Source organism: Trichomonas vaginalis, chromosome V (genome assembly GCF_026262505.1).
Source record: "Trichomonas vaginalis G3 chromosome V, whole genome shotgun sequence".
NCBI classification, from domain to species: Eukaryota; Parabasalia; order Trichomonadida; family Trichomonadidae; genus Trichomonas; species Trichomonas vaginalis.
This window is the reverse complement of record NC_067207.1, coordinates 31,664,665-31,686,935: the sequence shown is the minus strand read 5'-3', so window position 1 is coordinate 31,686,935 and position 22,271 is coordinate 31,664,665. Positions and strand designations below refer to the sequence as shown.

The window sequence follows — 22,271 nt, the reverse complement described above, 5'->3', positions numbered from 1 at the left end:
ATTCCCGATTTTTTCGATGCTGGTAATCATAATGTTTCAATTATGGTATGTGACGGAATGCATTATTGTATAACTGATTTCAGGAGCTTTGACATAGTTTACGATACTCCAGTCCTATCAATTGTGAAAGCTCCAGATTCTCCAATTTACATTAGAAGAGATAAAACGCTTCGATACACTCTACAAGTGGAAGATATCAATAAGAATACTAGTCTTATCTTTTATCACTCTATTAACAATAGTAAGAGTTACAATATCCTTAACAAAACAGATATTCAAGTGAACCCATTCCAATTTGAATATGATATTCCAGTCCCAACCAATATTACAGAAGGTGTTTATGAAATAAGCATTGTTGCACGAGACCAAAACAAACAAATTTCAAATCTTGTAAAAAATATCATAAAATTTTCAAAATCCACAGAAAACAGATTTGTTGATGCCATTAAGAAATATCACATGAATAGGAGGTATATTGTACCATTCTTTCCGCGCATTCTTTTTAAGACGTCCAAATAAATTATTAAATATTATTGTATTATTGTACTATTTCATACACCAGTCAATATCCGAATTAAGAACTTGATAATCTAATTATTTTGTAGGATTATGTTAAATTGAGAATTATTCATATTAATCTAATTTGGTTTGAAGATAAATGACAATAGAGTCTATTATAAGTATGAGTATTAACCATTTCTGCCTTTCTAATTGGCAATATCCTAATTTTGAAATATCAAAGAATATTTTTAAAACAATAATATTTGCATTTTACACAGTGCTTGATTCCTTTGGTAAATTTTATTTCCGTATGTATTATTATTCATTTTCAAAAGCTCAAATTAACTCTGTGCATTAATAATTTTTCAGCTGAGAATCAAATTCAGCATATTTTAGTTTATTATTATGCATTATAGAGTCGTTATATTCATTTTACTTACCTGAATTAATAGTCTGATCAAAAGCTTGACATTTCAGAATTTTGAAATTATAAGATTTTACGCAAGATGTTCTCAAAAATGGATTGGTTTTTATTTATCAAAAAATAAATCTATAATAAAAAATTTTGAAATAAAATGCTGATTTTTTGAGAAGATAAAGAATTTGAATGTATTTCAAAATTATTTTATAAAAAATATGTTTAGCCTCTTGTGAATGGAATAATTTCTATATAGGAATTGTTCCAAAAACCCCTACAGTAAACTATAATCCCTTTTGCTATAATGATATTCCTCTAGATCAGATTGACTTTACTTTTTTATCAAACAAAATTGAATTCAACTATAGCTTTAATGATTAAATTGATGATATAATAAACTAATGAAATACTTGAATTCAGAAAGGAAAACTATAATGAGTTTATTGCATTCAAATCAAAACCATGATGAAATTTCACATTTATTTGGTAACAATATGAAATTTCGTCTGAATGGTATTGAGCAACCTCCGAAAATTAAAATAACAAAAGCATGTATTTCTCAAAATCCGAATTCAAACATTAATCTTTTTGTTTTTGGTAATGTTTCAGATAGAGATGAAAGAAACTATCTAAATGTCGAAGGATTAGTTGATAACAACAATGGCATAACTGCCTCCCAAACAATAAATGTAAAGTCGATGGGACCTGTATTCTTTCTGAATTTCTCTATTCCAAAAACTTTTAACACAGGATATCACACAATTTCTGTAAGAGTAGAAGATTCAATGTTTTATGAAGGAACAGATTCTGGAAGATTTAATATTGATTATTGCAATCCATCTCTGGCACTTTTGAAGTCGCCGGGATCTCCTATTTATATTAATAAGGACGAAAAAATTCAATATAAACTACGAATTAAAGATGCTACAGAAAATGCACAACTCATATTCTATCATAAAATTAATAAAAGTAATAAGTTTAATATTCTCAATAAAACTCTTTTAGATTATAAACCAGTCGATATAGATTATAATATTTCAATTCCAAGAAATGCGACACCAGGAAATTATGAAATCAGTATTTATGTAGAAAATCAGCATAAGAGAGCCTCTTATCCTCTAATTATCAATGCAACATTTGCGGAAAATTCCCCAATCAAATTCAAAAATGCATTCTATAAACAACGCAAATTTGGCAAATATCTTGCTGGATATCATCACCATGAGCTACTTAAGCTATTGAAATAATAAAAGTGGATTTCTTCGAGTTTCGAATAAAAGCATGCTAAATCACATAAAGAACTCATTTAATTATTAATTTTATAGTTTTAGTAAATTTATTGTGATAATAGTAGCAAATATTTGATTAGCTAAGCAATGATTGATAGAAACATGAGTTTGATTTTCAACCAAACAAAATACTACGATGATTCAAAAGATTCTGAATTCATTATTAATATTTCGATTACTGATTATTACGATCCTACAATATATCCATTTCATGTTTCACAAATAATGCTCTTCTCAGAATTGTTTATAGCTGTCCGATTCATTCGATTGCAAAATCACATCATTCTTGGAATTTTTAAACAAAATATTCTGAATAAATCAGGAAAAAAATGATAATTTGATTAAAATTAACGTTTAAAATTTAAACTTGTTGTGAAGTAGTTGAACTAGAACTTGATTCTTTTTCTGCATTCTTTTTCTTCTTCTTCACGTAACAAACAATAACAACTATAATAGTTATTATTAAGGCTACTCCAACAACATTAGAAACTACAATAATTACGGTGTAATCTTTTGATTTCGATCTAAAAGATATTGAACTATTTCCATCAATTATATATTGAGGATAATCTTGATAATTTGAGATAAAATAATTACGCAAATCATAATCATGATAAAGTTCTTCCGTGGTTTCATTATAATATATAGTAGATTGATTATCAAAGATATACTTTCTTTTTGTAGTGTAAGATTGAAAGATTGTCCATAAATCTTGATTGCCTGTCAATAAAGGTTTCAAAGGTACACCATTTTGCGTCTGTTCTTTCTCATACCCAGTAAAATATCCACCATATGCGCATTGAATGATAACCCTAATTTTTTTGCGGGTTCCATTATATTTCAATACAAATCCATCATTACAGGAATAAAATTGTTCTGGGTCTAATTTAGTAAAGTTCTTTTCTTCGGAATCCAAATTTCCGGCAATATAAACATCTTCACTTTCATCTGCTATAAATGCACAATCTTTTCCATCATAAATGTATTCTTTTCCAGGTTTCATATGATGATAAAAAGTTTTTTATCAATGTGAGTACTAGTATCATTTGTCAATTCTTCACTGAAATGTTTATTTTCACCTTCTAATGAAATTCCGAAACATTTATATTTGTAATCCACTGGTATTTTGTAATTCATCATACGAAGATATGTTATATAACGGTCTTCTTCAAACGTATGATAATATTTGTAGTCAAACTTTGTACGACTTGTATGGAACTGAAATTCACTTGCAAAAATTAATTTTGAAGAAAAGTTATAATTACCTGTAGGAACATTGTAACATATTGGTAATGGTTCATCTTCCCATATACAGAATATTTTGAACTTAACGAGTTTCTTTGATCTAATTTGAATTGAAGCAATATTCTGAGAATCAAAATAGTATCCTTCATATTTAGGTTCCACGGATGAATCAACAATTTCAAGATCTGTCATGTTTGGAATAAATAAAATTCCTTTAAAAGAAATATTTAGGGTTCCATTTATTTCCAGTGAGTTGATTCCTCCAGCCAAATAAACGAAATCATCGACCGCTTCGATGTTATTTGTATCTGTTTGGATGTTTAAACTTCTAGTGACATTTTCTTCAATATTTGCTTTAAGAACAGTTACATTTCCAGAATCTGATCGACATCCATATAATCCATTATTATAATATGTCTTGAGACTATATCCAGAAGCTGCACAAGCAATCGGTATTGTTGAAAATGCCCATAATTTTTCTGAATTAGAACTTTTAAATGTCCCAAAATCATTAACAATAACATCATCTCCAGAATAATAATTAATTGCTACTAATTCATTAGTCCCTGATTTTGAAGATACCAACGGACTATTAAAATCGAACAGAGAAGGATTCAAGATTCCTGTTTGTACAGAATCGCATAGATATGTTTTCTTTGTTGAGACATTGCAAAAATAAAAATTCGTTTCTGATAGATTACAAATATCATATGGATATTTGATATTTTCGGTTAATGATGTAATAAATTTTGGTTTTGAATGATCAAATAATTCGGAAGTTAAGCTTCTATCAAGAGAATCGGCCCTTACTTTAATCTGCTCATTCAAATTGATTGTATATATAAATGCCTCGTTTTTCGGTAACATCCATTCGTCTTTCTTCCCAGTACATAAATTTTCAACAGAAACAAACATTGAAGAATCTGAATATATGATTAGATTAGCATATCTTTGATTATTTTTGGCATAATAACCTATTTCAAGATCTTTTGGATTGTGAATTATGTCATATGTATATGAATAAGAACTCTCTTCATTAAAGTTTGCATAAATTAATTGTACACAACTATCTGCATTTCCTGCAGGAAATGTTATAGAGGTCACGCCAGTTATAATTTTTTGATACTCTGTTTGAACATCATTACGAATAATAACAATAATGGATGAACGCTCAACATAAATTGTTTTAGATGATGTACCAATTGTAATCAAGTAAGTGCCACTAAAATGCAATCTAAAAGAGTTGGGTAAACTATCTACTGATTCAAAAAAATCACCATACAAATAATAATGAGTGACTCCTGGTAAGTATATGTCGCGTCCATAGTATGTATCTACACTATTTTCAACCATTTTACGTTGAAAATCAAAATGGACCGTAAATTTCTTTTTGTCAGAGTTGTCAAAATAAAGATTGGTTGGTTTTGAATACATGTGATGATAATAAAAACCAGTAAAATATGTTGAACCCTTTTTCATGGTGTATACCATCATTTGGACAACAACTTTGTAATCAAATGTGTTTACATCAAAAACTCATCTGTTTAAGAATAGATTGGAACCTATTAATAGAAACCTCCATATTAGAATGGTTTCATCATAATAGACAAAATGAAAGTTAATTCATCAAAATTTTGCTTTTAATATTGTTTTCAGATGAGCTCAATGAATAAATATGTTACTATTACATATAAATATTATAGTGAAACGTCATGATGTGATTGATGTCTCTCAACAACAAGTATTTCAGATTCAAATTTGATAAGACGTGACAAAAGAAGATGAAGATTTCTTCATTCAAACTCTTATCTGTGATAATTTTACTCGATGTGTTGTAAACAGAAATTCATCAAAAGTGACACCTCAGAAAAGCTAAAATATTGAATTTTTGGAACTTTTGATAGAGCACGTTTTTAAATATTAATTAAAGTAAATGTATATTTTGTACAGATTCTTTTTAATAAAAAATAAAATTTTGAAGAAGAACACAAAATCTTCTGAAAAATAATATCACATAAACTCATATTATTTTCTAATATATAACTATTTTATATAAAAATCAAATTCAATGATCTTAAAAGCGAAGAATAAACCTCAAAATTTACGAATATAATGAGTGGGAATATAATGCTTATCTATCATAAAACCATATGAAATATCAATTTTTGCTTTACGCCTAATTTTTGACGACAATTAGCAAAAAATGTTAAATGTTAACACTCAGTCCATTTGAATATGAAAAATAAAATTGACTTTGATTAAATGTTTTTATTTATCATGCAATTCTTCTTGCGACCAAAGATTTGAATAAAAGTTCAAAAAATAAGATAGCTTAAAAAATAATATACGGTAGTGTTTACTAATAGATGAATAGTATATAAATTCTATTAAAATGGATTTGATCCAAAAAAATATAAAACCAAAAATAATTGTTATAATTTAAATGAAGAAGTAATTTAAAACGATTTTATTTATGATCAAATTTTATATATTTTTTTGGATCAAATCCATTTTAATAGAATTTATATACTATTCATCTATTAGTAAACACTACCGTATATTATTTTTTAAGCTATCTTATTTTTTGAACTTTTATTCAAATCTTTGGTCGCAAGAAGAATTGCATGATAAATAAAAACATTTAATCAAAGTCAATTTTATTTTTCATATTCAAATGGACTGAGTGTTAACATTTAACATTTTTTGCTAATTGTCGTCAAAAATTAGGCGTAAAGCAAAAATTGATATTTCATATGGTTTTATGATAGATAAGCATTATATTCCCACTCATTATATTCGTAAATTTTGAGGTTTATTCTTCGCTTTTAAGATCATTGAATTTGATTTTTATATAAAATAGTTATATATTAGAAAATAATATGAGTTTATGTGATATTATTTTTCAGAAGATTTTGTGTTCTTCTTCAAAATTTTATTTTTTATTAAAAAGAATCTGTACAAAATATACATTTACTTTAATTAATATTTAAAAACGTGCTCTATCAAAAGTTCCAAAAATTCAATATTTTAGCTTTTCTGAGGTGTCACTTTTGATGAATTTCTGTTTACAACAATGCTGAATATAATTCTCAATGTAAGTATTATAGGTAATTTTGTCAAAAAAAATCCTATTTCCAAATCTGTTTTAAGATTTTTATTCATTTTTCCATTATGCTTGATATCTACCTATATTGAAATTATTGTATTCAAATTTCACATATAATTAATTTTATGGAAAATGTTTTAATGCCGTCTACAAAAGTGGCAAAATTATTATTGTCGTCTAAAAAGTGACGAAATTACCATCGTAGTCTTAAAAAGTGTCAAAATTATTTTGACTTCTATAAAGAAATTCAAAAGTATTATTTGTGATCTAAATATTAGAAGAATTTCGATATCATTTATGCATAATATTCAAAACCATATTAAATAAGGGACTCTTTAGCTGGCTAAAAAAAAACTAAAACTCCAGATGCCAATAATAATATTCATACAAAACATGTTCAGCATTAATCAAATCCTGGTAAAATTGTAAATTTAAGAGAGTAATGGGTTTGCCGATTTGATAATAGCATTATGAATATTTTTGTGATACACATTTGAAAGAATTTCAAAGTGTTCTCTAAATCATCAGTAATGCAATAGAATTGCATAGGGAATTTAGCAAAATCATAAGCTTACTGCAAATACCCCCATGATATTCTATCATAAATCTTTCACTAATAATATTTCATAAAAAAGCATGAAAGTGAATTTTAAGAATTTTATGCAAATGCAATTAAACAAACTAACAATAGCAGGATTGCAAAAGAAATAAGTAAGTAGTAAATCAAATTTGAGCTTTTAGCAGAGTTTTGGAATGAATCGAAGCACTTTCTATCAAAGCATTTGTTGAAATCATACTTTTTATCGTTAACTTCTTTGTAGCTGAAATTCCATCCTTGAGCAAAGAACCTATTAGACTTTGCAATAGAATCATACTGCCATGAAGTCTCTGGAATGTAGCAGTATGGACACCAATGGCCTCCTTTCAAGATAAGTGTTGGTGACGCTTTGAACTCTTTGTGACAATGTCCACACTCCCATGTAACTTTAGAGTACATATCGATAAAATGATCACTAACAAGAGAACCTCCTCTAAACTCTGCTGCATTTCTCAAATCATCAATTGTTAACTCTTCAAATGGCTTACTTTCATCATATCCATGATCGAACTTTTTATCTTTGTGTGGATTGAACTTTGTTTCATAATGTTTGATAGCAAAATCTCCCCAAGATGATGGAATTTTATTAAACTCTTCCATGCCTCCATAGTGAGCATCCATTCTATCTGTATACTTTGTTTTTACCCATCCCAATGTTCCAAAGTTTTTATCTTTGGCAATCATCTTTATGAAAGGCTGTCCCATTATAGAGATTGCATCTTTAAATGGTATAAGCTTTGGAAGAGTGAAAACGATCTTTGCTTTCTTAGACAACATATCAAAATATTCTTCTGTTTCAATGTTAGCTCTGAACTTCAAGAACGATTCAAGTTTGTCACTATCAATATAGTATTGGCCATGGAAGTTTCGTGTTGCAAACCAATTTGGTTTAAAGAGACCACGTATATCTCCCATTCCGATTGAATGAAGAAGCAAGGACTCGAATTCAAAAATGGTTAATCTGTAGAACTCTCCACTTCCAATGTTGTAGAAGTTTCTGAAGAAACTATCAGGGAGATCAAAATCGACAAAGTTCTTCATCAAGCGTCCGCTATCTTCAACGGTGCACCACTCAAGAACACCATTTAATGGAACATGATACATGATTGGCTCCATCTTTTCAAGTAATCCTGCATGAAGAATACCACTTTGTCTCATGACAACCCACTTCTTGAGTCCACTCTCAACAAAAACATGTTCTGCAAGAACTTTTGAAACTCCATAATGGTCGAAAACAGAAATTTTGATTGGATCTCCTGTTCTTCCCCAGTGGATTGGGTAGTTCCTATCTCCAGTTTCTGCAACGCTTCCAATATATACAACTTTGATATCATCTTTATTCTTCTGAGCCTGGATAGCGAGGACTACATTTTCTGCTTCATGGACGTTGACATCTTTTGTTAACTCTGGTTTATCATCAGCATATGGTGAAACCATGCCACCAATATGTAAAACATAGTCGCTACCTGTGACAGCTTTCAATACATCATCATAGTTCCTGAGATCTCCATAAACATGCTAACATTCTCAAGCTTTTCATACTTCTTGATGATGTTTCTGTTCTTCTTATCGTCTAAGACAAGTAATTGAACTTTGACTTTGTCTCCAAGGGTTAATAGCTGATTCAAGGTTTCATTTCCCATGACACCTGTGGGACCTGTTATGCAAACAGTTTTGACCATTAATAAAACTGATTAATAGTATTGGTTTTAATTTTTCAATGAATCTTTAAAAAATCAATCAAATGATGGAAAAACACATAATTTTATCCATTCAATTTTTGAATATGTTCAGATTAATTTCGCTTAAAGGATTAGATGGGTTTAATTCTTATAAAATTAATACATGAAATGCATTGAATCATTGATCCAAATTAATTGTCAAATGATCTCGCATTCATTCAGAAATGTCCAATTTGCATAGGGATCCACATTGTAAAAATTTTTGAAATAATGCTATATAATGTATGCAATATCCTCTTGTAATATTAGATGATAATCTAGTTTACGTCTTCTCAATTTTGAGACTATTGAGAAGGTATTCAAATTAAATTAACAAAAAGGAAATCCACCAGAAAGCTCATATTACGCAATTGACCGCCTGCCAAATCAATATTATTAATTTATCTTTCATGATATAGTTGAATCGATGTTCATCTATGATGTAATCACGAAAAGAAACAAATTTACAAAAATTTAAATTATGAATGTTAATATTCATTACAATTCAACCTGCATCATTAAATATTCTGATTGGATTGAGGTAATGGTCAAGAAATTGATCATATTTTTTCCTGAAACTAAATTGCAATTCTAAATATGTAATGAATATGGATAGATGATAAAAGCCACCAATCATTATTGATCTTAAGTAAGTATAGATTCTTTGTCATCAATAATCCATCATTATCAGCTAAAATTAATTAAAATGAGCATGAAAAACATCTTATCCTTAACAAATTGTGAAAAATTAACAAATATGAGTTTATATGTATTTCCAATTTTGAAAATATAAATTTGACCATACAACTCAATTTTTTACAACATTAAAATCGATTTGGCTTTTATGGATTGCTGAAGCTTTGACTTGCTTTATAACATTGATAATATTCCATGGATATATTTGTTCCGGTCCAGAAGGTCCATTAAAATCATGGACACCTGTTTTAATCACAACTGTCTTCTGTATCTTTGATTTCATTGGTAGATTTGTTGCTTCGAAGTTTATTTGGCCTTCTCTCAATATGTTGCCACTTGCATCTGTCTTTAAAATCATTTATATTCCATTAAATAATTTCGATTCAAAAAATTGTTAATTTTAGAGATCCATAGTTCACATTGGCCTTGGAGATTCCATTTGCATTAACAAATGGTTATGTTGACATGATTTTGATGATTTATGGTTCAAATCATCCAGATCTTGACAGCGAGAAGAAGAAACTGGCTGGATATCTCATGACTTTTGCTATTAATGTATTATCATCGCGATGTTTTTGACATTTATTTTACCAAAACCTTCGCTATAATTTGTTAATATTAGTAAATAAAGATAATTTTTCTATTTAAAGATAAGTTTCTAAGACCAACCTACTATTTTAGTTAAGAATTTAAACATTTTTGGTTGAATTATTTGGATTTAATCAAATAAGCTTGCATTGGTCTTCGTTAGACTTATTTTAACAAGTGGTAAGCAATTAGTTACTACTATTAAGTAGTGACCTATAATATTGGGCTAACAAGCCATATTATCGAATATTTCCTGAAATTTCACAGAAAAAGAAAGAAATTTTGCATTTATTATTTCGCAATAAATAACAATTTTTATTATAACAATTCATGAGAAGATAGTTCTTTGATTTCTTGTTCTATTTGCTCAATTTCTTGTTCTTCTTTAGAAATCTGGCTATTTAACAGATCTATTTCGCGTTGAGCTATAACATCACACTCATCATCTATTTCTTTTGAGTCTCTGATTTCTTGAAGTTTTTTTAATAAAACAGTATTCCGTTTTTCTTGTATATTGATTCTTCTATTAAGGTCTGTTATAACTGTATCTTGGCAATGTATTGTCTCATCTGTAATCTTTGATTGAAGATTATTCAGTTGATCTGTAATTTCTTTCAATTTACCATCGTAATTCTTTTTCATTTCCTTCTGTCTAATAATTTCATCATTGATGATTGATAATTGTGTTTGCAGCTCCGATATTTCATGGGTTACGTCAGAATTTAAATGATTTTGATATTCAAGCTTCCTTTCTTCTATAACTGAATCTAGTTTTTTGGCTTCTCTTTTAGCATTTTCGCAATATTGCTGCATCTCTGGATAAATATCTGGATTTTGCATCATATCTTTTGTTCTTTCGATTTTTTCCATTAGATCACGATTTTCATTTAAAAGGTTTTCTTTTTTAAGCTGTAGTACTCTTATTTCTTCATATGTGATTTCGTTATTTTGTTGGGGAGCACTATTGTCCATTGGCGGAAGCCTTTTATTTTGTTTTGGAACTCTCGCTGACTGAGGATAGCGTCTATTTGAATAGTTGTAATAACCACGCATATCTCTGTCAACTTTTTACTAACGAAATTTAACAATAAGGTTCATATTTTAATATTTGATTGTGGATAGCTCATGAATGTTTTTCTTTGGTAAGAACTTAATGAAAAACTCAAATAAAAATTTATCAAAATTTGAATCCTAATTATTTACCATTAATTTTGAAATATTTGTATACTACATAATTTATTAAATCATTCTATCGATTCAATAATCATACAAAACTTTCTCTAGTGATGCGAAAAATTCCCAAACATATGGGGTTTCTCATATCCCGTCCCCTATCGTTTCCCCAATTCAATTTTTTTTGGAATTTTATTTTTTTTCCCGCCCATTTGAATTAAAAATGGGCGATTTTCGTTAATGTGATTGAAATATCATAAAATTAATACGTATTTTAGCTAATAATTCTATTTTTATACAATATTCTCTCATTAAATCAACATTTTTTTCTAATTTTAATTTTTAATTTTTAATTTCTTCATAATTTTAGCGATTTATGCTCATTATTAGCAAATAAATAATATATATAATATACTTATTTCATTTTATTCAGATAGGTCTTTGGGATTGGGATACCTTGTCCAAATTCAGAGGAAGTTTGAGAGGTTGGGATGGGGTAGCCCATATTCAATTATCCCAAGTGTACTCCACGAATTTAAAATTATATTATATTATTGATGACATATCTAAATTTATAGATAAAAATTTCAATGCGTACACAATTTTTTTTGAGAAAATTCTTTTTTTTTACTTATTTTCATTCATAAAAGCTCACGTGAACTTAATTAACAACTGAGACATTTCCTATGAAATCATTTAATGCCGTCAAAATAGACATGTCTAAGCTGTTTTGAGTGACTTTCGCTCGATGTCTGATGCAATATCAGACATCGAGCGAAAGTCTCTCATATTGGCAACACATCCATACGATCAATACTATAGCTACGAATTACAAGCCTGTTTGGGCAATTTTTGGCCGAGTTCTGATTTTTCATTAGATCTCGAGCGAAAGTCTCTCAAATTGGCTGCCAGTTCATAAGAGTGAAACTCTAGCTACGAATTAGAAGCTTGCTTGAGAGACTCTCGCTCGCGTTGGGATCTGCATCAGAACTCGAGCGAAAGCCTCTCAAAGTGGTAAGACCTGCTCATTGTTGAGCAGGAGCTGCGTAATGTGTTCGAGCAGAGTGAGGCTCTTCTAAGATCTTCCTTGTGATTGGAAGAAATTAGAAGAGTCTCACTCTACTATTTTGTAATTGTATGCCCCGGCCTTTGAGTGACCAGGGCTGCGTAATGTGTTCGAGTAGAGTGAGGCTCTTCTAAGATCTTCCTTGTGATTGGAAGAAATTAGAAGAGTCTCACTCTACTATTTTGTAATTGTATGCCCTGGCCTTTGAGTGACCAGGGCTGCGTAATGAATTCGAGTAGGATTGTACAATAGCTCGGCAAACGCCGAGCAAATTGATATAAACGTACATCCCACAAAAAATGGATTGTCAAAATTTATCCCAAATTTTACAAAACCACAGCGGTTATGACATCCCAGGGCTAAAAAAATTCGGAAACTCGCATCTTTACTTTCTCAAAAATGGATTTTCTTAAAAATTAATTAAAATTTTATATATTTTTGATTATTTGTTTATTTTTTAAAATTTTTCTTATTATTTAAAATACTTCCTTGCTGATGAATAATCAAAAACGATGATAAAAATTTTGAATGCAATCACATTTTTCTCACAATTTTTTTATATTGCTTTTATATGCATCAATGTTTCGATTTTTTATCGAGTTTAATACCTCAAGACAATGGTGCTATCAAAGCGATAGACTCAAGGGAAGTGGACAAATTAAAAAAGGATATCATACAAGCAAACAGAATCATATTAAACTACAATTTAATTCCCGGAAAGCTATGTTTACCATTTGAAGATGCCACTAAGGAAGTGTCCTACATACAGAAGACATCTTTCTTTCCCTTTTTCGGAGTTTCGCAGATTGCGCAAAGCTCAAATTTTGTTATCAACTTTATTTATCAAAATCCCAGATTATTCGCATCGCTCATCCTATCATTAATCAATAAAGAGTATTTTGCCAGCTTTGCATACATCATAATGCCACAACTTTTCGCGTATTTTTCCAGCCAAGAGAATTTAGTTGATGCAGGCAATTTTTATAACGAAATACTTGAACAATATACTGGAGATATTCAAAGGCTATATCCTTTATTCGTCCCTTTCTTTCGTTCAGGAGGAGTTTACATTTTTATCGAATCTGTTTCATCAAATTTTCTTCAGCAGTTCATGATCGACATTTCCGTACCTCAAAATAAGAATCTTAACGTACTTATACCAATTCACTCTGCTTTTTTAATTGATTGTATAAGAACTAACCTTTGTAAGCTTCCTTTTCAGCATCTATCAATTCTATTACAAATATTTAATCGTATATCTACAGAAAGATTCTTAGATTTCTTCTTTGACCTATTTGTTTCACCTTTAACCCTAATTTGGTTGAAATCCGCTTCACAACCATCAGATTTTTCACTTTTTGAGAAGATTTTCAAAAATTTGAGACAGAAAACAGACGAAATATCAGCTTTGCTCGCTGAGTTAAAGGTTGTTCGGACAACTTTTGAACCTCCGAAGTTATATGACCAGCAAAATGACAATTATCAGCTTGTTTACATACGTGTATCGGATATAATCCTTATTGCGAACCTTCTCAACTCAAAAAACATGCTTCCTTCGATGCTTTCGATATCTGAATTTAATAATATCGATGAAAGTATTCATTCTGTGTACTTTTGGTGTCAGATATACCAACATTATCCAAAACAGCATTCAAAACCAACAATATATCCTTTGATTTTCGAAAATTTGAAACAATTTGAACTTCCATCTGTTGAAAACCCAACAGAAATACAGAAACTCATAAAACAATTTATGATAAAAGCAAAGGCTAATGGAGAAAACATATTGACATATGCATTAAGTCAAACAGAAAAACATAACTTAGATTATAATTATTCTTTAGCTTTTTTGACAAACACATTGATCCAAGAAGCGAATTCATTCGAAAGGTTCATTTGTGAACAAGAAAAAGTGTCTCAAATCAAGAAATGGAGAGAAATTTTGGATGAATTTAAGGAATCTTATATTAACAGACGATTAGAACATATTATATCCCATGAGAAACTGAATACCAACGCAATCAACTCATTTAGAACCATTTATGACCGACAATCTCATTTTATTTCGATGATTCTTTTCGCGATTGAGAAATTTGTCCCTAAGATATATAAATCATTTGAGTTCGAAATAACGGAAATGCAGGACATTTGGGACAAATCCGTGAAAAACGCGATTTCAACTTTATCTGTTACTCCTTTTGGTAAATTCCTTGGTGAACAGAGACCAATAGTAAGAGAACATGTTACAAATACTATTAAACTAATAAGATGTACCTGGAAACTTCCTTTTCAAAACAGATTTCATTTGATTTTGAAAGCCTTTGATATTTTGGAAGGAATCAATGATATAACTGGTTACCAAAATAAAACACCATCAATTGTCCTTCAGCAAGTCAGAGGAAACATAATTGTCCCAACTTTTGTAATTTTGAATTCCTTAGCGATGTCGAACAAATTATTCTTTAAGAATATTCCTGATGAGTCAAAAAAACTCTGGATCGAGTTTGAAAGTTCAATTTTGATATATTTCGCTGCATCTAATAGTATTTCACAATTAGTCGACTTGCAGCAACAAATATCATCAAAGTTCTCTAAGAAACTTTACAGTCCTTTCAAATAAGCTTTATTATATTTTTTATATTGTTAAATTTATATTAAAAACCCCTTGTTTGTTTTGTTGTTCATGAATATAGCCATTGAATTTTTATCTTTATTATACTAACATAATGAATAAGCTGATATTGAAATAAATATCGATGTAATTATTAAAAAAATGAATTTTTCAGACAAATGTATCCTTTTTTATTGTTTATGTATCGATGTTAATACAAATACACAATATAGTAAACTGTTTACGTATAAATATTTTTTGAATTTCAGATTTTTTTTATTAAAACACAAAGATATAGTTATTTTTTCATGTATTATCGGAATATCTCAAAAATAAAGCATTTCATGAGAGAATTTACAAATTTTATGAGAAGAATTAAAAATAAAACAGAATTTAACAAAAAAAGTCCTAATGTACCATCGAACTAAGATCAAATAAATCACTCGATGTAAGTCTGGAGGAATTACGGCGACACATAACAGGACTTGGTAGTAACATGCCACCAGCATCGTAAAACTTGACTGATATTGGTTTGGATGATGATATTATCATTCCATTCATTGATTGAATAGCAGCAGAAGCTGCTTCAAAAGTCTGATAAATAATAATTGCCTTCCAAACATCTTGATCATCTGTAACAAGGGATTTCGTGCTCTCTATTTCACCAAATCTTGAGAATATTTGCTTAATAGTATCAAGATCGACGTCTTTGGGTATTTTTCTGACAGATATCACACGGCTTGCTCGTTTTTCTTTTTCTTTCGAGATACCAAAGCAGGCAAGCAATGGCTTATCACATACTTTAATTGAGGATATGTTTGAGACAGCTGCTTTTGCTTCATCTGGATTAGAAAAAACAATATTCGCTGTTGGATTGATTGGTTCAGTTTCATTTGTATTAATAGTGCATGAAACAATGTTTCCAAAAACCGAAAATGCTTTTTGGATTGTTTCCTGTGTAACGTCAGAAGTAAAGCCTGTAACAATAATTGTTGCAGTTTCTAATAATGATTTGGATCTTGGATGATGAATGTTTTTAAGAGAGCCTACTCTTTGAAATGCGTGTGCACGTCTATGCGCTCGCGATGTAGGAAAAGCGAGCTGTTCCATTTTTTGGCACTTTTTAAAAAATTTATGGAACAAAGAAATTTATTTGAAAGGATTACAAAATTTTCTAATCTTGGAAATTTATATTATTTTGATATATATAATATGCAGATTAATTATTGATTATCCAAAAACCGAACAAAGTCAATTTTCGATCATTTATTTATGTAGTCAACAAAATTTTTCTGTGAACTGCCACATTATATACCAAAGGGCTACTAATAGATGAATCGAATTAATTAGTCAACATGGATCAAAGATACTGGCATAAAAGACGAAGGTCAAAGAGTTTCGATATTTTCTAATTTCATACAATCAGTATACATAAAAAGAGACCTGCACATTTCATTTTATAACGCAATAACAAGCTCTCATTCATCTAGCACATGCAAAATTTGCTTTATTTTTTTGATCTTATACCCTACGTTCCCAACTTCTGGTAAACGGTTTTTCACCCTTATGATCAGTTTCAGACACTTTGGGAGTCTCCCAAACTTTGATATTTTGCATTATGATAGAGAAACGTGTCTAGTTTAACGCACAGTTGTTTTAAAGGCAAATGATGATATCACATGAAATTATCAAATTATCAAATTTTGAAGTACCAGTCCAAAGGGTTAATTAGATCCTACACAGATGTGCGATAGTGAAACATATGTGTTCTTGATTTGAGAAGTCCTACTGATAGAGGTATGAATCTCACAGCTTTGTGTGAGTGTGTCTGACACTTGTATAGAGTGGAATATGCGCCGACATATATTATATAATAACATGTAGTTGATAATTATGAAAAAATAGAATTCGATGCGAATGATATTGAAAGTTGTTTTGTAATTTGATATTTTTCTTATATGTGTTAATTAGTAAATGGCTTGTTTGTTGTGATCGTACTGTGAAAAATGAAAGGTATTTTAAATTAAAAAAAATGAGATTTTGAGATATCTCTAGAATTAAGAATTTATTATGTATTTGACTTTTATATAACTATGTGTAAAGGATCTCGATGTCTATATGCTTTAAATAAAATTAAATAAAATGAGATAAAAAATTAAAATGGACAAGAAGATATATGGAAATGTAATTTGTATTGTATTGGTTGTTGGCAAAATGATTTTAATACAGATTTAAGGATTTGGAATGGATTTGAAATTAAATGATTTTTATTCAAGGAATAATAAGATTTTGAACTGGTTTTTATTTTGAGAATGTAAACTCCTTCCATAGGATATGTATTAGAAAGATCAATTTTAAACTTTTTGAAAGAATTGTTTTTTTGTTGAGTGATTTTCTCTCATTTGATAATATTTTTAAGTTGGCGTATCTTACGCCCTTCCAAAAATATGTATTAGAAAGATCAATTTTAAACTTTTTGAAAGAATTGTTTTTTTGTTGAGTGATTTTCTCTCATTTGATAATATATTTAAGTTGGCGTATCTTACGCCCTTCCAAATATTTCTTAAAAATTTAAATTTGTCTCATCTCCTACTTTTCATTTAAAAAAATTTCAAAATCCATAATAGTAAACATTTCTTATTTTTATTTAAATCTGAAAAAAATAAATTTAAACAATTTCTCTACACACGACGGTTTCGGCGGTTTTCAGAATGGTTGACAACTGAATTCATCAGGATAATGTCGGTTGGGGTGCCCTTCTTGGCCTCCTGAGTACTCACCAAGATACCCCCAGCTCCCGCAAAACACCTCCCATAGGTGAGCATTAACTGATGAAGTTATTGACAACTTTATCTGATTTTTTTCTTTGTTTTTTTGTTAAGATTTCTTAACCAAAGACTCGAAAACAAAACTTCGCTTCAAGTTGCTGTCTTCCCAGTTACTCTGTCGCAATCTTTTGTCTGATTGCGTGCAAAGTTCTGCTCCTTTGAGACTTTGCCCGACAGATGCATCTGGGAGACAGCACCCAAGCAGCTTATCGCTTCAAGTTGCTGTCTTCCCAGTTACTCTGTCGCAATCTTTTGTCTGATTGCGTGCAAAGTTCTGCTCCTTTGAGACTTTGCCCGACAGATGCATCTGGGAGACAGCACCCAAGCAGCTTATCGCTTCAAGTTGCTGTCTTCCCAGTTACTCTGTCGCAATCTTTTGTCTGATTGCGTGCAAAGTTCTGCTCCATGAATTATCAAATATGTGCCATTTCAGGAGAGATAACAAGTTCATACCTCCTGGAATGGCGGATTGTTCAACAATCTTCTTCTGATTGCAGAACTTTCAACCGACAAGAGGTGCATATGCACATCTTTTATGTTGCAATCTGTGATCCCAGGAGACATAACAAGCTCATGCCTCCTGGAATGGCGGATTGTTCAACAATCTTCTTCTGATTGCAGAACTTTCAACCGACAAGAGGTGCATATGCACATCTTTTATGTTGCAATCTGTGATCCCAGGAGACATAACAAGCTCATGCCTCCTGGAATGGCGGATTGTTCAACAATCTTCTTCTGATTGCAGAACTTTCAAACGACCTCACGAAGAAATTCTAATCGATATCCTTTTCTATTGACTTATATTTGTGAATCATGACGTTAAAATCTTACGTTAAAATTCTGTACTTTATAAATCAGTTCATTTCTGCTTAAAGCATATTAATAAAGTTGTTCTTCAGATTAATGTTAGTAAGCCGGCGCTAGCAAATAATCTTTGCATCTTTATTATGCTTATTAGTATGAAAGATTTAACATATAATTCGCCAAAGTTTAAAGCCTTATGACGAAACTTACCAAAAACATCTTCTTCCAGCAAGATCCGCCTATACTCCCACATTTGTCTCTACAAGCTCTCACTTTGTCAGATTGTCAAAAGATTTATATGTCAAAGCTCAAAACTTAATGACAAAACATACCAAAAACATCTTCTTCCAGCAAGATCCGCCTATACTCCCACATTTGTCTCTACAGCTCTCACTTTGTCAGATTGTCAAAAGATTTATATGTCAAAGCTCAAAACTTAATGACAAAACATACCAAAAACATCTTCTTCCAGCAAGATCCGCCTATACTCCCACATTTGTCTCTACAACTCTCACTTTGTCAGATTGTCAAAATTTATATGTCAAAGCTCAAAACTTAATGACAAAACATACCAAAAACATCTTCTTCCAGCAAGATCCGCCTATACTCCCACATTTGTCTCTACAACTCTCACTTTGTCAGATTGTCAAAAGATTTATATGTCAAAGCTCAAAACTTAATGACAAAACATACCAAAAACATCTTCTTCCAGCAAGATCCGCCTATACTCCACATTTGTCTCTACAACTCTCACTTTGTCAGATTGTCAAAAGATTTATATGTCAAAGCTCAAAACTTAATGACAAAATACCAAAAACATCTTCTTCCAGCAAGATCCGCCTATACTCCCACATTTGTCTCTACAGCTCTCACTTTGTCAGATTGTCAAAAGAATAAAAAAAAATAAAAAAGTGACAAGACAAATTTTTAATGACTGACATAGACCATCTAATAAGAGAAGATCTTCCGCCAGATATCAAAGAAAAATTAAAATTCCTCGGCAAATTAGTTCCTGACCCAAGATTCAATGCGGCAACTCTGAGCGATAAAAAAGTCGAAGTTTTAATGGATCTTATAAAAGCTAGTTTTGACGAATCATACGGAAATCTTATTGATCAAATTGTCACCATTACAAATATATCTCGCTCTACCTTGTATAATTATAGAAATGCTTACCTGGAAGATGAAAAATTCAACCCAAAAACGGCACAGTTACTTGTTAACAGAGCTATTGATGACGAAGGAGAGCTCTTGATAGCCAACTACATTATCACAGAATTTATTGAAAAAAAGTTTTTTTCAATACACAAATGTGCCGAGTAATTGTGGAAATGTTTAAAGATGCTTACCCTGAACATGTTTTGAAAAAAGAGAATTTCGAAATATCTCCTCATTATCTTGTGAACTTTAGAGAGCAGCAAAATCTTGACGTGACTTCATTTTTGACAGTTTACAAATGTAAAGTGTTGCATCCTTAAAAACTTGGAAATATATACATTCATGAATTATCTTGTATATTAATTGAAAATCCATAAAACCCTAACAATATTTTTTCTTAAAAAAACTATAAAAATATAAATAAAATTAATCGTTAAATAAAAATATTTGATATTAGAATTTTATTGGAAAAATAAAAAACTTAATATTTTAAAGAAATACTTAAATACTTGAATGTTTTAACTTTTACATTATCATATAGACTCTCAAATTATTGATTGGAAACGGTTTGAGGGTTATCAATTTAAAAAAAATTGTGAGTTTTTTAGATTTTTGGCAATGTTCAACGATTAATTTTTTCTCAAAAAAAATTATTTCGAATTTCCGAAATTTTTGACATTTTGGCTGAGAACTATGGTCTGCGAGGTACATAGATAGAATCAGTACCTCGCAGACTATAGTTCTCTATATGGCGCCGAAAATTTTTGGTGAAATGCGACGACATTTCACCAAAAATTTTCGGCGCCATAGGAAGAATTGGAGGGTGTGAGATACTATTACATGCTATAGTACTCACACCCTCCAACTCCCAATCAAAATCGCATAAAATTTGCTACTTATCTTCAGATTACCTCCCATTATAAAATATATCATTGCTATCTCATCGTCCTATACTTCCACCCTATTGTATTTAAAAATATAAAATTTTTTGATAATATATTTTTATATCTTGAATTTTCAAACAATATATTCACAGATAATATAATGGGAAATCTATCTCAACCTAGCCTTAAAGTACCAAACTCCTGCTTGCATTCTCACTCACAAATATTAAACATCCATCTCCAAAAAACTAAATTCTTCACAATTTTTTTAAAATTGAGAACATAAAAAACGTATGCATTCAATAATTTAAGATACTAACAAATATTACAAACTTCAAAATATCAGATATTAACGTTTTTCAATTAAAAAAAATATCATTTTGCTTTTCAATTCGAACATAAATCTTAAATATTTTTAATTAATATCTGATTTACAGCATTATTATCCATTTATAAATCTGACAAATAAATGACAAAACCATCAGAAATAATGTCACTTTTTGTCAAAAGTGAAGTTACGCTATTTTTCATGCACAACACCGGATCATCAGCAATGAAAAGATCCTTCATTCCGAATCAGGATGGTCTACCCATGAGGTTTTCAAATCTTACCTCGAATGGGTTCGCGACTGGTATGATCAAGCGTTTGGCGACAATGAAAGTTATAGGAGGAATAACAAAATTATTTTATTCCTCGACACTTACTCCAGCCACAGGAACAAGGAGACGAAGGACCTGGCAAAAGAACTCAACATTGATCTTGTTTACATTCCAGTTGGTTGTACAGATCTTTGCCAGCCACTCGACGTGAAGGTTTTTGGCGCTCTCAAAAACATGGCGACTCGAATGTGGTGGGATTTCTATGCCATCGATCAAACCTTAATGTGCACACTGAAAATGGCTGTGTATATCTTGGTCCAATGCTGGAAATGTCTCGATGAAAACCTCATTATCGAAGCATGGAATATGCATGAGGCTGATCTCAGAGAAAATGAAAGAATTCTCAGCAAAGTTACTGATGAGCAAGCTGCCGAATTTCTTGAGAAGATCGAACAAGTCAGGGAAGAATACATACACAAAGCCGAGCAAGCATTACCACAAGGTGAGAATCTGGATATGCTCCGAGACTTTAGTGAAATTCCTGAAAGAAGATATCACAGGCAAGAAGGAGAAATCGACTCCGATGATGATGATGAAGAGTGGCATCCTGAAGCAGATCTTGACGGATTCAGTGATGATGACTTGGACTTCATTGATGAATACAACCTCAATTCAACTGAGGATGAGAGTTCAGTTGATCCTCCGTCGGATTACGAACCTGATAATATCGCTGATGCTTTTTCACCAATTCCTGTTGAAGTCGAAGATCCTCCATCACACCTTCCAGATCAGATATTCTGCTCAATGGCAAGAGGAGGTGCCTCCTTTATCAATTGCATAGATAAGGCTCCGCAGTTTGAAGCAATTTGCTTTTCTCATGTTGTAAACGAAAATGATAAAAACAGTTTGATAGAAAAGTGACAGTTTACATGGCAAAAAATAGAGTCTTACTTTTGAGATACTTGAGATTGAAACTGAATCTTAT

At 30.5% G+C, this 22,271-nt stretch overlaps 9 protein-coding genes across 9 annotated transcripts, besides 3 other annotated features; 4 read left to right on the top strand and 5 right to left on the bottom strand.

Annotated features, from left to right (window-relative positions):
- Positions 1–42: 42 nt before the first annotated feature.
- On the top strand, positions 43–519 carry TVAGG3_0438900 (uncharacterized protein; the record flags this gene model as incomplete). The annotated part of the gene is made up of 1 exon (XM_001328220.1): positions 43–519. One exon carries the CDS (start codon positions 43–45, stop codon positions 517–519), a length of 477 nt encoding a protein of 158 aa, XP_001328255.1.
- Positions 520–1,353: 834 nt separating this feature from the next.
- Positions 1,354–2,166, top strand: TVAGG3_0438890 (uncharacterized protein; the record flags this gene model as incomplete). Its single annotated transcript, XM_001328221.1, has 1 exon — positions 1,354–2,166. One exon carries the CDS (start codon positions 1,354–1,356, stop codon positions 2,164–2,166), a length of 813 nt encoding a protein of 270 aa, XP_001328256.1.
- A 1,041-nt stretch (positions 2,167–3,207) lies between these two features.
- Positions 3,208–4,806, bottom strand: TVAGG3_0438880 (uncharacterized protein; the record flags this gene model as incomplete). The annotated part of the gene is made up of 1 exon (XM_001328222.1): positions 3,208–4,806. The coding sequence occupies one exon, from the start codon at positions 4,804–4,806 to the stop codon at positions 3,208–3,210; it is 1,599 nt and encodes a 532-aa protein (XP_001328257.1).
- A 477-nt stretch (positions 4,807–5,283) lies between these two features.
- Positions 5,284–5,321: a mobile genetic element.
- Positions 5,322–6,488: 1,167 nt separating this feature from the next.
- Positions 6,489–6,526: a mobile genetic element.
- Positions 6,527–7,217: 691 nt separating this feature from the next.
- On the bottom strand, positions 7,218–8,594 carry TVAGG3_0438850 (NAD(P)H-binding; the record flags this gene model as incomplete). Its single annotated transcript, XM_001328223.1, has 1 exon — positions 7,218–8,594. The coding sequence occupies one exon, from the start codon at positions 8,592–8,594 to the stop codon at positions 7,218–7,220; it is 1,377 nt and encodes a 458-aa protein (XP_001328258.1).
- Positions 8,595–8,635: 41 nt separating this feature from the next.
- TVAGG3_0438840 (NADH flavin oxidoreductase NADH oxidase family) lies at positions 8,636–8,839 on the bottom strand (the record flags this gene model as incomplete). The annotated part of the gene is made up of 1 exon (XM_051234130.1): positions 8,636–8,839. One exon carries the CDS (start codon positions 8,837–8,839, stop codon positions 8,636–8,638), a length of 204 nt encoding a protein of 67 aa, XP_051103860.1.
- Positions 8,840–10,456: 1,617 nt separating this feature from the next.
- Positions 10,457–11,224, bottom strand: TVAGG3_0438830 (uncharacterized protein; the record flags this gene model as incomplete). Its single annotated transcript, XM_001328224.1, has 1 exon — positions 10,481–11,215. One exon carries the CDS (start codon positions 11,213–11,215, stop codon positions 10,481–10,483), a length of 735 nt encoding a protein of 244 aa, XP_001328259.1.
- Positions 11,225–12,965: 1,741 nt separating this feature from the next.
- Positions 12,966–15,081, top strand: TVAGG3_0438820 (uncharacterized protein; the record flags this gene model as incomplete). Its single annotated transcript, XM_001328225.1, has 1 exon — positions 12,973–15,021. The coding sequence occupies one exon, from the start codon at positions 12,973–12,975 to the stop codon at positions 15,019–15,021; it is 2,049 nt and encodes a 682-aa protein (XP_001328260.1).
- Positions 15,082–15,420: 339 nt separating this feature from the next.
- TVAGG3_0438810 (RNA binding) lies at positions 15,421–16,122 on the bottom strand (the record flags this gene model as incomplete). Its single annotated transcript, XM_001328226.1, has 1 exon — positions 15,421–16,122. The coding sequence occupies one exon, from the start codon at positions 16,120–16,122 to the stop codon at positions 15,421–15,423; it is 702 nt and encodes a 233-aa protein (XP_001328261.1).
- Positions 16,123–19,452: 3,330 nt separating this feature from the next.
- TVAGG3_0438800 (uncharacterized protein) lies at positions 19,453–20,221 on the top strand (the record flags this gene model as incomplete). Its single annotated transcript, XM_051234129.1, has 1 exon — positions 19,575–19,967. The coding sequence occupies one exon, from the start codon at positions 19,575–19,577 to the stop codon at positions 19,965–19,967; it is 393 nt and encodes a 130-aa protein (XP_051103859.1).
- Positions 20,222–22,161: 1,940 nt separating this feature from the next.
- Positions 22,162–22,271: part of a mobile genetic element that runs on past the window's edge.